General features: G+C 38.1%; 1 protein-coding gene across 1 annotated transcript in view; it reads right to left on the bottom strand.

The window, feature by feature from the left end:
- The window catches only part of LOC148152823 (uncharacterized), a 28,867-nt gene extending 15,844 nt beyond the window's left edge, over window positions 1-13,023 (bottom strand). Inside the window, exons 1-2 of the mRNA XM_088002413.1 lie at window positions 11,888-13,023; window positions 2,183-2,397 (exon numbers count right to left, since the gene is read on the bottom strand). Of these exons, the coding sequence (XP_087858539.1) occupies window positions 2,183-2,397; window positions 11,888-12,967 (1,295 nt within the window). The 5' untranslated portion in view covers window positions 12,968-13,023. The remainder of the gene's footprint in view (window positions 1-2,182; window positions 2,398-11,887) is intronic.
- Between the last annotated feature and the right edge of the window lie 628 nt (window positions 13,024-13,651).

Below are 13,651 nucleotides of genomic sequence, written 5' to 3'. Positions count from 1 at the left end.
ATGGAATTCAATCCATTTCATAGAATTCTACAGAAAAAAAAAATGTGCGCTTATTTTGCAGCAATTAAAACAGCGTTAAGCTTAAAATCACTGAAAATTACAACAACAACAAAAAAAGAACCAGATAAAGCTTTGTTTTAGAAAGGGCAAGTCTGTGATGTATTTAGTTTCTAATTGCACCCTTTCAAATTTCTTCCACTGTAAACAAAGAGCAAAAGTTCCCACAAAAAAGTTTGATTTATAGCATTTAAACTTTTTTTTTTCTGTTTAATAGGACACAATAAAAACATGTTTTACTATAAATGCACAAATCTGATATTAACAGAGGTCAATCTTAAGTTAAAATATAAGTGAAAAGCTAATTTATTTTAGTAATTCAATTTAAAAGGTGAAATCTGCATGCACAGTAGTGCAATTCAAGTCTTTCCTTTGTTTGTTTTCATGATTATAGCTTACATTTAATAAAATTCAAAATCACTGTTAGCCAAACTCAAACTGACCCTCTCTTCAGAGAACCATTACGTACCTTCAATGCTGTGTTTATGCAGTACTTCATGCAAAAAATAAGTACTTGGTGAATGTACTGTATAAATTAAAATTGTAAATAAAACATTGCCACTTCTAGGGATAAATAAATGCCTCAAACAAGGAGAATTTGTCCTCTCATAATCTCCCCATCACGTCACTGTTGTATTTGGCTGCATCTTTTAAGACATTTGCTGACTTCTTTTTTGCCGATATGAAAAATCCATGGAGGAGTTCCAGGCAGTACCAGGTTCAGATCTGAGCAGCTTGACACTGATGAAATGCTGGGGCTCTGCATGAAACATGAACACTGAGGGGAATGTGCATGAGAAAATAACAACACTGACAGTGAGCTGAGATGAAATGCTGCCTTGACTTACACTCATTAAAAAGCAACACATAAAATAAATTCCACTGCAAGGACAGAGAACTGCCTGATACCGGTACATAAGTTCATAAAAAAATTCTGGAAGATCTCAGCTCACTTTTACTGTACAGCAAAAGCACCGAGGCTGTTGAAGATGCACCTTGTAAAATGGCTATGGCAAATCAATTCAGGTGTAAAGAAGAACAAATATTTATATGCATATTTTAACTTTTCAGCTTAAGAAAACTCAAAGAAATATATGATCATTAAATAACACTAAAGCATATCTTTAATAAAATGTGCATTGAGAGTTTTCTTTCCCTGGTGCAGCAGCACCACACACAAACAGAATATATAAGCATCATTGTTCAAAAAAAAAAAAAAAAAAAGACTACCGTACAAAATATCTGTTTTACCCTTGGTTAATTAAAACTAGAACATTTCTGAGGAAATTTAAATGGGGCCTGCCAAAGTGTGACTGTCGGATGAACCCAATGTTTTGATGGTAAAAATGAGCATCAATGCTAAAGTAAGCTGCAATGTACTCAATAGCATGTGGAGCGTTACAAGCATGTTAACTTACTTACTCCATTCAGTATGTTAAAATTGGTGTATAAGTTAAAATTAGCCAAAATGCTAACGTTACCCTAAATACTGCCAGTGGCATGTGGGGTATCACTAGCATGTTGTCTAACATTGACTTCCTCCATTGAGTGTGCTAAATATGCCTCATAAAAAATAAAAAATAAAAAATAAACTTATTTTGGGAAAAAGACTAGGGAAAAGGCTAATGTTAATGCTAATCTTTGTGCTAATGTTAATCCACTGTCTTCTGACTATTGACAATAGGTGCATTCCATGCATTGCTATGGCAGGCCCCAATAATGAAAATTATATATATATATATATATATATATATATATATATATATATATATATATATATATATATATAAAGAAAATAACTTCCCAGAAGAAAAGGAAAAAATGTATTCTAACTCACATATGTTAAATAATTCCATTCTTATTGTGACACCACTCGGTCATGTTTTGTCTTTGTCTTAAATGTGTCCATTTTGATTTGTATTTTTTTGTTGTTGTTGTTAATTGTCTGCTTATATAATTTCTTATTTTGCAGATCAATACCTCTGTTTTCTCTGGTCTGTAATGTTTGTTCTGTATGGACTAATTGATGAATAAAAAAACAACAAAAATACCGAAACAAAACTACTAAAGAGAAATGAGACAAACAATGATGCACAACAGATTTCTGGTTTTGCATAAGCAATACCTTTGAGAGTCCAGCAAATCCTTGGGTCTGATGATGGCCTTGATCAGGGCATCTGGCCGCACCGACTTCTGAGGTGATGTCTTTGGGCTGGAGTCTGACTCCCCGCTCTCCTCATCCCCCATGGCTTTGACGTAGCTGCTACTCCGCATTCGACGACAAGGGATCTCATCATCCTTTCCACCACCAGGATAACCTGCCCACTCATCCTGGGGTACCTGGTGAGAAGAGACACAAGACTAACATTGTTTTGCATTCCTATCTCCTGACACACAGGACACAACTCAGTGCTTTTATTGTGGACTAAAATCTCTAAATGGTATATTAATTAATTTATTTGAATAGCAATATGACTAAAATAACGATGAACATAGAAAATTGATTCTACTTCTTATCTTATGTTGCATTAAGTATTGTTTTGTACTACATTGAACTGTCCTGCATTTGTCTCCATTATTCTTTCCTTTTATTCTTATTATCTTACCTCTTTCTGCTGAAGAAATTTGCCCACACAGCATAATGCTAACACTGCTGTTTTACAGTGGGGATAATGCGCAGCGTTATTTTTTTGTCAAACATTTCTTTCTTACATTTTTTGGCCACTGCATTTCTTTAAAATGTCCACCCCACAGGACTTGAGTCAAACAGGATCTCCAATATCTTTCTTTCTGTTACTCTTCCCTGAAGGCCTAATTTTGGGGATTCTGTACAAACATTTTAGTAATGTGTTAAAATGTTTACTGTGCCATTAAAATATATTGAAGATTGTGGTGGCGCCACTGATTTGGGGTTTAGATTTAGCAATAGCTAACATAATGAATAAAATGATAGACACGTTATAGCTTAAAACATTATTTCTCAAACAATTAGTCCCACCCGCTGAGCTGCACAGACATTTTCTTGATTAGTCAACACAACTTAAATCATCCATGCAGTTTCACCAGCTGCTCGGTATACAAAATGTCATCCATTTTGGCCAGAGCACAAGCAGCTGAAAACTTTGTAAATTCGATTGTTCTGCTAATTGTGGTTTCTGACAGACGATTGTCGGACAGGAATAATAGGAGCCATCTTTGCTCATGCTGTTGCAGCTCTCGCTGCCGCCATCAAAGCAAGTCAGGTGGAATGCATGTCGCAATTTTCCTCCTCTCATTAAAGCAGGTAATTAAATATCCAGACACGAGCATCACTGGGAGTCCTATTTGCACTTGCCGCCTGTTTTACTACAGATGGAAGTAAATATTTCCCACAGCACACAAGATATAAAGCTGGTCTTAAACTTCAAATGTGGAGCAAACAGTAAACCTTAATGGAGGCAGAAAAGCACCAACGGACGTTAATGTACTTTGATATTCGCATTATGTAGATTTAATTGTAGGAACCAATTTCAAGAAGGGCATGTTTTACTGGAAACATAAGTGTGGTGAGAATACAAACTGAGCCATGTTCATACAGGAAAGAAACAATCTGAGTTTTTAATTCTAGATGTCATTATATATACATATGGTAAAGTTATGTAATTTTAATGGGTTACTAGAAGGAGGGTGGCAGGGCATCTTATTAAGAATGTGAGGACAACTTTGTTGTTACAATGAACCAGTGTTATTTGTTTGTTTGTCATGTCATTACACAAATGTTTTGTGTGAAATTTATATGAATTCGAGGAATAAAAAATATCTTTTCGTAGAGTGAATGCAAACAACCCTGTCTGTTTTTTGTTATCAAGTCATCCTATTCACAGTTTGCTTTAAATTCCACAGACTTTGTCAAGCAGTTATAAAATATGATACTGTCAGTAACTAATAAAATCTCTGGGATGAATGAAATCTTTCCTGACGCCATGTTCATTCATCGTTTAACATCCTGGCAAGCAGATTAGCCCTGGAGCAGTTTGAATCGCTCGTCTTCTAGAACTTGTGTTGCATTTTATAGCTCTGAAACCGGAGCTGCATTCACGAGGCGTTTTAAGCTGCGTCAAGACACTATTGATAACTGGAAGGCTGGACGAATGTGTCACTCTTGAAATAATGCTGATATGTTTCTTTCTCTGTTTCAGTGACTGTTCACAACAAAATTGGCGGTGGCAGAGCCTCTATTGGAAATGTCGGATGGAAAAAGCGCTACATCCAAATGTCACTAAGGTTTCACACTCATCACTGCTGATGCAAATGTAGACAGAAATGGTATTATTATTTATAAGCAAGTAAACAAAGTTGGCCTTTCCAATACATTATTAACAGTGAAAACTCAGACAATTTTTCCATTGAATATGTTTTTTTAATATAAAAATGTATGAATAGCTTCAACAGGAATTAAGTTTATCTGGAAATTATTTATTTATAGATAACAGTTATTGGGATGCTCTTTCTAGAAATAATGGGGATCATCACTGCTCCATCCGTCTACTGCTGTATGCCTGCTTGTCCTTTCAGGGTCATGTGGGTCTGGTGCCACACCATGGCCAGGCTGACTGACCAATCAATCAAGAACAAGAACAAGTTTTTTTTTTTCTCTAAAATTAAAGTAAAGGATTCAGCTGGAATACTTTTCTATTACACGGTTGGGTATGGTGCTAAAATTAAATGACACAATAATGTGTCAAGTATTAAATTGCTGCCAAGGATAAAAGAACAATATGTAGACAGACACAGAGAATCAAATTTACTTTAATACTTTTTATTCTAAACATGCGTTGGAATCCAAACTCAAACAGACACTAATAAGAGTCATTCATCTCTGCTTCTGAGAAAGGCACACAACCTCTACCAAATAGAGTTGATGGGTTAATTAAGTCTTGGAGGGGTTTGATATTTTTAGACATCTAATTAATGAGCGGAACGCCAGAGGACAGACACAGGCTGTGGTGAGATTTGTTTAATTTGGATTCACTGATAAACTGTGTAGATTGTGGGGTGTCTCCATATGAATACAAAAAAAGAAACAGCAAGCAGTGCAGGAAGCTTTTGCTGACTGCTGTGAAAACACATATATCACCCAATGACTCTAAAAGGAACCAGCCAACAATGTTAGTCACTTTGAAAGCTAAGTGATGCATTTAATTAAGCTTAATTTGTCAAAAAATTAAAAAAAATAAAAGTAAAAATCCTTAATAGAAATTCAGGGATGGTTTGTCAAGATTTTGCCTTTTTGGGCCAATGTGGCAAACCAAAAACTGAATCTATATGAACATCTTTGAAGAAGTTATCTTTTTTATGTTGTATTTTTAGGAGTAGTCTGAACTACAGCAAGCTCCACACTTATTGGTAGAAAGAAAAAAACATATATCTTTATTGCAGAAGAAGTGCATTTATGTAGTAAGGAAAATCTTACTTTGCTAGAATCTTTTTTATTCCCTTTTTTTACTATATCATTTGTAGGCATCGACACTCTACATTTGTCATCTTGCAAACAGCACAATGTTTTCTCCAATAACATTTCACCAGGTTGAGAACAGTCATGTTATTCCTTTACGCTACTGTATATTCTGTTGTGCATATTTTTCTTGAGCTCACTCCACAGAGTTGGAATTGGATTTAGATCGTTCTGAAAGGAACATTTTAGGCGTCCAATAATGCAGTGCTGATTCAGTAAAACTTAATTGTTTATCACAGAATTTGTTTTCCAATAAAGAAATATTTCAATTAAAGATTGGTTGGATTTTAATAGCAAATCCAGTTAGATGTTATGCTAGTCACTAGCAGGTTGAGAACAGTCTTTTTATTGCACTAGCAGCTGGCGCAATAAAAAATCACTGGTACTTTATTTGAAGGGGTGTGCATAAAACTGACATAAATATGAGATAACATCTGTCATGGACATGAACAAGTCCTTATGAATGTCTATGACTGTTGTCATTAAGTGTCCTTTGGTAAATAATGACACTTTTAATGCAAAGTTGCTTTAAAAGTTGCATTAAAAGTCCATTAAAAGTGCCAACTTTGCATGATTTTGTAAATTATGACAATTTATTGCAATGCTGGCACTTTTAATGGACTTTCAATGCAACTTTTAGAGCAACTTTGCATTAAAAGTGTCATTATTTACCGAATGACACTTCATGACAACTGTCATAAACGTTCATAAAGACTCATTCATGTTCATGTTTATGACATTGTTATGTCAGTCTTATGCACACCCCTTCAAAAAAAGTGTTACCAAATTACTTTACCGTAAGATTTTCTTCACATCTTAACCACGGGTCCCAGTGAGTGGGAAGTGCATATCAATATTTGGAACAAAAAAATAAAATAAAATCAAGATCCTAAGATCTTATGCTTTTCTACCCACCTTTCTTCATAGACAAGAAACGGTAACTACAAATTTAACAAAACTTCACTTCAGCAGTGAAGTGCCTGAATAACCTTTTGTGGATATGAAACAAGATTTGTGAAGCCTGTGAGAAAATTCACAGAGAAAGTGTGAGATTTTATATTTAACATTCCATTTTTAACAATAACAGAAGTCTTATTCTTTTTAATTACTTGGAAATATTTCAATGACTGTAAAACATCTCTGGGGGGGGCGGTAATTTTAACAAAGGCACTCTTGAGAGACTCCAACAGCAGCTCTGCAGGTGCTGGGAGCATTTTAGCAATGCTATTACATAACCCCAGTTTCTCATTCACCGCATAACTGGACAGACTGGGGAAGTACAGTAAGTGTTGTACAGTAAGTCCAGCTTGATGATCAGATTTGTGGGCAGAGGGAATATGTTTGGTGCATGTGATGTCTCAGGGAAAAGAGAGAGAACTGAACATCCCACCGTGCAGCAGTGCATTTCATTGATTAACTCTGCAACCCTATCTAGCCTCCTGCAAAAAGAATAAGTCACTCTCATTAAGGAAAGAAATAGTGTGAGGTAGACTGAGACACAGCGGGAGTGATGGAAAGGTAAAAGTACAATGCAGAAAGATGAAGAATCGGATAGGACAGAAAGAGGATGGATAACAGAAAGATAAAGCTTCAGTCATGAGTAATCCAACTTTCTCAGAGTCTAGTCTTTCGTTTTCCTCAGCAGATTGAACTGACACACAGGATGCTGGAGGAGGTTTTTTTTTTTTTTTTTAACTTCTCTGCCAAAACTCATAATACAGTTCAAACATTTGTTATCTCTTCTGTTAGATAAACTCACCCAGATGGCATTTAGATGGCTGATCAGTAATATTTTCTTATTTAATGACATTTTACGTTATCGGATCTTAGCTTGAAAATAATCAGCAATCAAAGTAAATAAAAACAGTTGCACAAACAATTCACATTCGTGGCTTGTAGTGTTAGGTTTTTACTTGGCAACTCCAAATTTAGATTTATTGTGACAGACTAAAACAGAACTGTTCACGAATTGAATTGGTAAGGAAATTATGAACACCTTTTCTAAAATAAATACATAAATATGGAAAACACAAAGAAAACCAATTCCCGCTGCAATTCCAACTGTGAAACTTTTGTACAGTTAGAAAAATAACTTTTTCCTCATTCTTCTGTTTATTTTGCAACCTTGCTAATGCTCAGTCAGATTGGATTGTGTGCCTTTTTTTCATCGTATCTCATATTTTCAAGTGGCCTAAGCTCAAAATCTTGATTAGGTAATTCCAAAACATGAATATGCCGATTCAGCTTTAGTTCTGGCAGCATAGGGTGTGTTCAGGGTGATGCATAGTTTTAGTTTTCCACAACACAAAGCATTTTGCATGTAAGCCAAATTGTCCAAAATGACTAAAGTACAGTCGGTCACAGTGCCTCATTGTGAAAAAGACACACCCAAGTGCAGGCACAACAGAGCAGAAATTGCTCCTATTACAGTTTTCACTTAAAAGATGTACTTGATTTTCTTGGCAGCCAGACATAAAGCCAGAAAAAAAATATATACTTTTGATTCACAATATGACTCAGTAAGTTTGCTCACAAAAGATTGTTGCATCCAGCTGCAATATGTCTTATTATTAATAAATATTAACATTACTATACCACATTTACTTTGATTTCTGCCTAGTGTCTTACTTAATAAAACAATCTAACATAGCAAGCCTCCATTTGCACACCTTTAAAAAAAATCACCTTTTATTGTTTTTAAATTGACAACCAGCCAGTAAAAACTTTCCTGTTCAGGGCTTTTCCACAGACGGATGCAGAGTGTTAGAAATGACAACGCAGCAATGGCCACATTTGCAAGCATGAATGATGTACTTTTTTTTTCCAGAGTGGTGCTTCCAACCCTTTATGATCAAAGCACACTGCTCTGCACCTATTTTCTTCCTGTAGTGCCTCTTTTAAAGTTGATGAATATTTAACAAGACTAAGCTTCATGACAGTGGTTGATTCATTTGGGTCGTGTGTAGTGGAGCAGGGGAACATTGGAAATCTGCAATAAAGTGTGTCCCAAAAATAGCATAGGGTGACACAGTTCTACATGGTCCGTAGTCAAGCATAACACATGTTAAGCTGTTTATTTTTACCTGTTCTTGGATGAAATCTTAAGAAGCAGTGGATCACGTCTCACTCAAAACTCCTTTAAGAAAGTTTTAGGGAACCCCCTGTGTTCACAGTTTTGACTTTCTTTCTGTAGTTCAGTGAGCGGCCTGGATCCCTTTAATGGTGCACTTATGGCAAGCCAACTTGGCAGTTAATTGGCCAATTAAAAATCAGCACAATGCCCTATCAGCAAAACTGTTGAAATAGTTATCCTTCCTCTCTAATGACCAGGGCGGAGAGTTGTTGTTAAAATGGTTATAGATCTGATGGTTTGTTCAAGTGAAGACGCACAGACTACATGTCTTAGAATGAAGTCTAAGACATAGTTCGTAAGAACAAAGAAATGTGCAAGTTGGAGTGATCAACGACCTTTTAGGAAAATCATAGCTGAATATTTTATCACTTAACTCATCAGTATTGGCAGAATTGGTAAAGTTGATTTAAACTGATTAGTTTCTTGATACATGTGTTGATTTTAAGAACACTCCATACATTTATTTTAATGGGGTTGAGGTCAGCCCCACAGCATCGTTCCAGAGGTTTAATGTTAGGCTTTTGCTAATCCAAACCACTTTTGATGTGTTCAGGATTCTAATGCTGGAACACCCAGCCGTGTCCGGGTATCAACTATCTGATCCAAACTTTGAAATCACATGAAAGCAAACCGATCGTGAAACTTCCAACGGTTGAAAATGGTTTAAAATAATGGTGTGTAAACGTCTGACCTGCACTGTGGTTTTAGATTGCGGAGCTCCTAGAGGGACACATTCACTGTCGCAAATAGACGCGCAAAACCTCAGCCTGACACCCTTCTCTGTTTGCAATCTCATACTTTCGCAGCGCTTCAGAAGTTTTTCATTTATGTGTCATCAGCCAAGGACGCAAACAAGGTGACTAGCACATCATCAAGCCATCTGGTGTCCAATAAAATGAAATAACACTTCCTCACACTTCCTCACACTGCCACACATGGACACACAGTTAGCACACACACTCTTTGAGTATAATTTATGTTGATACAGCTCAGATATTTTAGGGTTTTTCCAGTTTGATATGAGCAGCAGGACATGAACGCTTCTCAATGTGACCGCTCGGTTTGTGCAGTAACTTTCCTGAATGTTGGTTCTGGGTTCTCCTGTCTTGAGTGCTGCTGTTGTTGTAAGGATCAACAGTGGCTAAAAAGGTGCAAACACCCCCCCAAAAAACAGACATCTAATTTCCGCCACCTTCTGCATCCTAAAGTACGTGAGCATCAGAGAGCCACAAACCTCAGCAGTGTGCTTCTCTGACTGCCTTCTGCTTCAATACATCTTATGTGAGAGGTCCCTGAGTGCCCATTGATTCTCCTCCGGGGAGGGAAAAAGTGTCTCACCCTTTGCGGATTGGATTGATAATGTTGAGCTAAATATAGCCCTGCGGCAGGGAGCAGGAGCTGAGGTTTATTTTTAGAAATGTTTATAGTGCTGCAACTTGGACACTACTTCAGCTGGATAACCAAATGGAGGGAAGGTAGAGTGGGATAGAGACGCCAACACTGCAACTTTCTGTTCAAAAGTGGGCTTCACTTAAATACAACAAATGCCCTGACAATGAACCTGAAACAAAAATACACCAATCAGAACTAGACAGAGTATTTTATTTGGACACTTTAGTTTGTGCCGGTTGTGTTTGCACATCACACGCCACCTGTAGAACAGAGTCTCCTTTTTCTAATTCCACTCCAGGGGTCCACTTTATTTTGACTACTGACATTATTCATCCAGAGGACTACTAAAAATATGAGTTGCTATACATGCATACAGATATATCCCAGGAAGATACTCTACAAAATATGTTGACTCATCCTGCATTTCCTCCCATACAACTTTTCATATATGAGCGAAGTAATCTTCGTCAGAGCTGAAACCCATTCAGGAGCATAAGAAAAGAGGTAAAAATCTACATTGATTTCTGCTGTTTCATTCTCATTCTGCCAGATCTTCCCCTCCGGCGGAGATCATTTACAGAGTTAATTGATTTGTCCTGCTGTGCTAGTTATTTCTACTGGCAGCCACATGCTGTGCCATAGGACGGGATCACATTCGAATATCCAGAACAGAGACAAAACAAATGCAGTGCTTTAGATCAATTGCAATCTGGCCAAAGGAAAGCTAGTTTTTTTTTTCTATTTATCAATTGATTGATCTTTAAAAAGCTTTCTTGAGCATTTTCAGCTATTGTGTTTTAAGTCAAGTAGTGATTCTGTTACCCTTTTCTCTATTCAATGGAAAAATATATATATATATTTGTTACATATTATGTGCCACTGGTAGTTTGATGTTTTATCCTTGGTGATTAGCTCAAAGTGTTTAAGGTTGAAAGATGTCTTGGGAATCCCTCTAATCTTCAACTCTCTATATTCACTGTCAGAGTAACGTCAGGACTGGCTGAGTCATTCCAAGAGGTTAATGTTATGAAACATGTTGATAAACACAAAAAAAATCACTTACTTAAAATTACTTCACAACTAAATCAGACAAGGAAATGGACAACCTTAAGAACTGTATAAGTAAAAATGCTGGTGATGTCAACTATTTAGATGGGGCATAAATGTTTGAACCATAGTCTGAAAAGCTGCTACATTCAGTATCTGCTACTTTCAGTGGCAACATACCTCAAAAACAAATGGCCCTCTCTTGAACATTAGTTAATTATTCATGAGCAGAACTCAAACCATCTCTGTGCACGAGAGATTGAGAAAATCACACTAAGCAGCTCAATAAATTAGCACTTTGCTATTTTACTCAAACAAAATCCATAACAGATGGTAATCTTTGTCAAGCTGTTTTTGGCTAGTTTCATTAATATTTAGCAAATTTAGCATTGCTAGTGCTGCAATAACTGTAATGCCAGACATCTCTGATTTTTAGATTGTGAATGTTCTGAGCTGGTTTCAAATACACACCACATATTTCTAATTAGTTAGTTTTATGAGGTTAAAATCTCATAAAAGCCTCACATACAGTCATTTCCTAAAGGCTTCTTTAAGGAGGTCCTCTCTATGTTTAATTGTTAGTCGTGACAAATCTAAAGAAAATGCATTTTGTTTATTTTACACATCTTTATCAGTCTACCAAATCATACTAGAAAAAGTATTAGTAAACAGGCCTGTGGTGCTTGCGTGAAGCTATTATGTTGTTCTAGGTACTGCTCCTCCAGAGGAAAAGTAGAGTGCGAAGGTAACTGGATGAAACATACCTGCAGATAGTGACATGGTCTCAAGCTTGGTTTGAGGTCAGTGGGGGTCATGGGTTTCTCCAGGTTGAGTGAAGACTTCCTGTAGGCTTCCTTGGCTTGGCTGACGGTTAATGTTGACCAGGAGCTCCTTTTCATGAACTTGCCCTCAGGTGCCATGTTAATGCTCTCACAGGCAGAGCACTTGACGTCGTTGTTGCTCTTGGAGGTCTTTAAGGACAGGTCCCCAGCCAAGTGGCTGTGCATTGAGTCCGGGTAACAGTGGGTGATGTGGTCGACCGGATGCCGCGACATGATGCTCGGTGTCCTGTACGTGCTGTCACTGTCAAGATTGTCATCCGAGCTCCACCATCCACCATGGCGCTGCTTTCCTCCGCCATCAGATTTGCGGTCTTTGCTCTTGCTGCGTTTGCTGTGTTTGTGGTGGCCTTGGTGGTGGTGATGGTGGTGATGCGATCCGTCCCTGTGGGAGTCGTTTTTGGTGCCATTCATCTTGGAGGATCCTTCCAGGGAGTGCGACTTCGTGAAGAGTTTTTGTACCGAGTGAACTAAGTGGCGAATTCGGCCGGGGCTTTCGTTGCGGTGCTCCGTGGTTGTAGTTGTGGTGGAGGTGCGTTGGTATTGCAATGTATGGAAGCCGTCTCGGTGCAGTGGCATCTGCTTTTCGAACTGATCCAAAAGATTTGCAGGGATCCGGTTCATTTTGCCACTGCCGCCGTGTGAGGAGGAGCCACCGTCGTCCCGAGAATCCCTACCGCCAGAACTGTTCCCACCTCCATCTCTCGAAGCGTTGCCATAGTGCATACGAGGGAAAGTGCTACTGGATATAGAGTGGTCGGTGGCTGATAGTGACACTGGCATCATCATGCACTCAGAGTGGATGGAGCTCCGTGGGGAGCAGCGGTGATGACTCTCAAGGGCACAGCTGTCAGTGGGGCTGAGGAGGTAGGTGGGTGACCGAGGGTCACCATGGTGAAGATGGTGATCCAGGGAGTGGTCACAATCGGCCAAGCCACAGGTGTAAGGTGAGGTGGGCGATGTTAGCTGGAGATGGGCAGGGCGGCCACCAGAGAGACCCTTCATGTTCCTGGGTGCAGGGGAGTACGTTTCCTCATCGAAGTACTGCGAGGGTGACCATGAATACTTCTGGTCTGTAAAAGAGAGAGAGACACAAAAAAAAAATGACATAAAAAGCATTTTTACCAGAACCGAAAGCTGTTTCACACCTAACAATGAGGGACCTCCTCACCTACACTTCGATCATTATTCACCTCTTTCACTCACTTCAGCTACAGGGCAACAACAAAAAAGCCCCCCAAGCTGTGGACATGAAATCTACAGATTGCAGGAACTAAATCTCGACACTTCTATAGCACCCTTCAAATCACATCTGTGGTGGTATAATTCTGCAAGGAAGGAGAAAAAAAAAGTAGAGAACATATAAAAGGAAAGGGCAGGTGACAGGTAAAAGCCTGCATTGCCATTTGTCCAATGCAAAGTGAAATAATAGCCTATCACTCTGCAGTGTTCGGCGTCATCTGTCAAAGAAATGAGGAGTGCGCTGTGAGGCACAATGCCAGATAGAAGACCTTGAGAGGAGATCACCAAATCTACTACCCTTCACTTTTTCTCTGGGTGTCCTGTTGCTTTAGATTAAAAACCAACTCTGTGATCCGTCATCAAGGGCAAACATGATAGCTTTATATTGTAATAAATTTAGATGAATTAGAGGAAACATTTAGCTTGCCGCTAAACCTCATTATGATC

This window comes from Poecilia mexicana, unplaced genomic scaffold (assembly GCF_051168715.1).
Source record: "Poecilia mexicana isolate PSO_F unplaced genomic scaffold, ASM5116871v1 scaffold_22, whole genome shotgun sequence".
NCBI lineage: Eukaryota > Metazoa > Chordata > Actinopteri > Cyprinodontiformes > Poeciliidae > Poecilia > Poecilia mexicana.
Note: the sequence above shows the minus strand (reverse complement) of the source record. Positions and strands in the feature narration are given on the sequence as shown.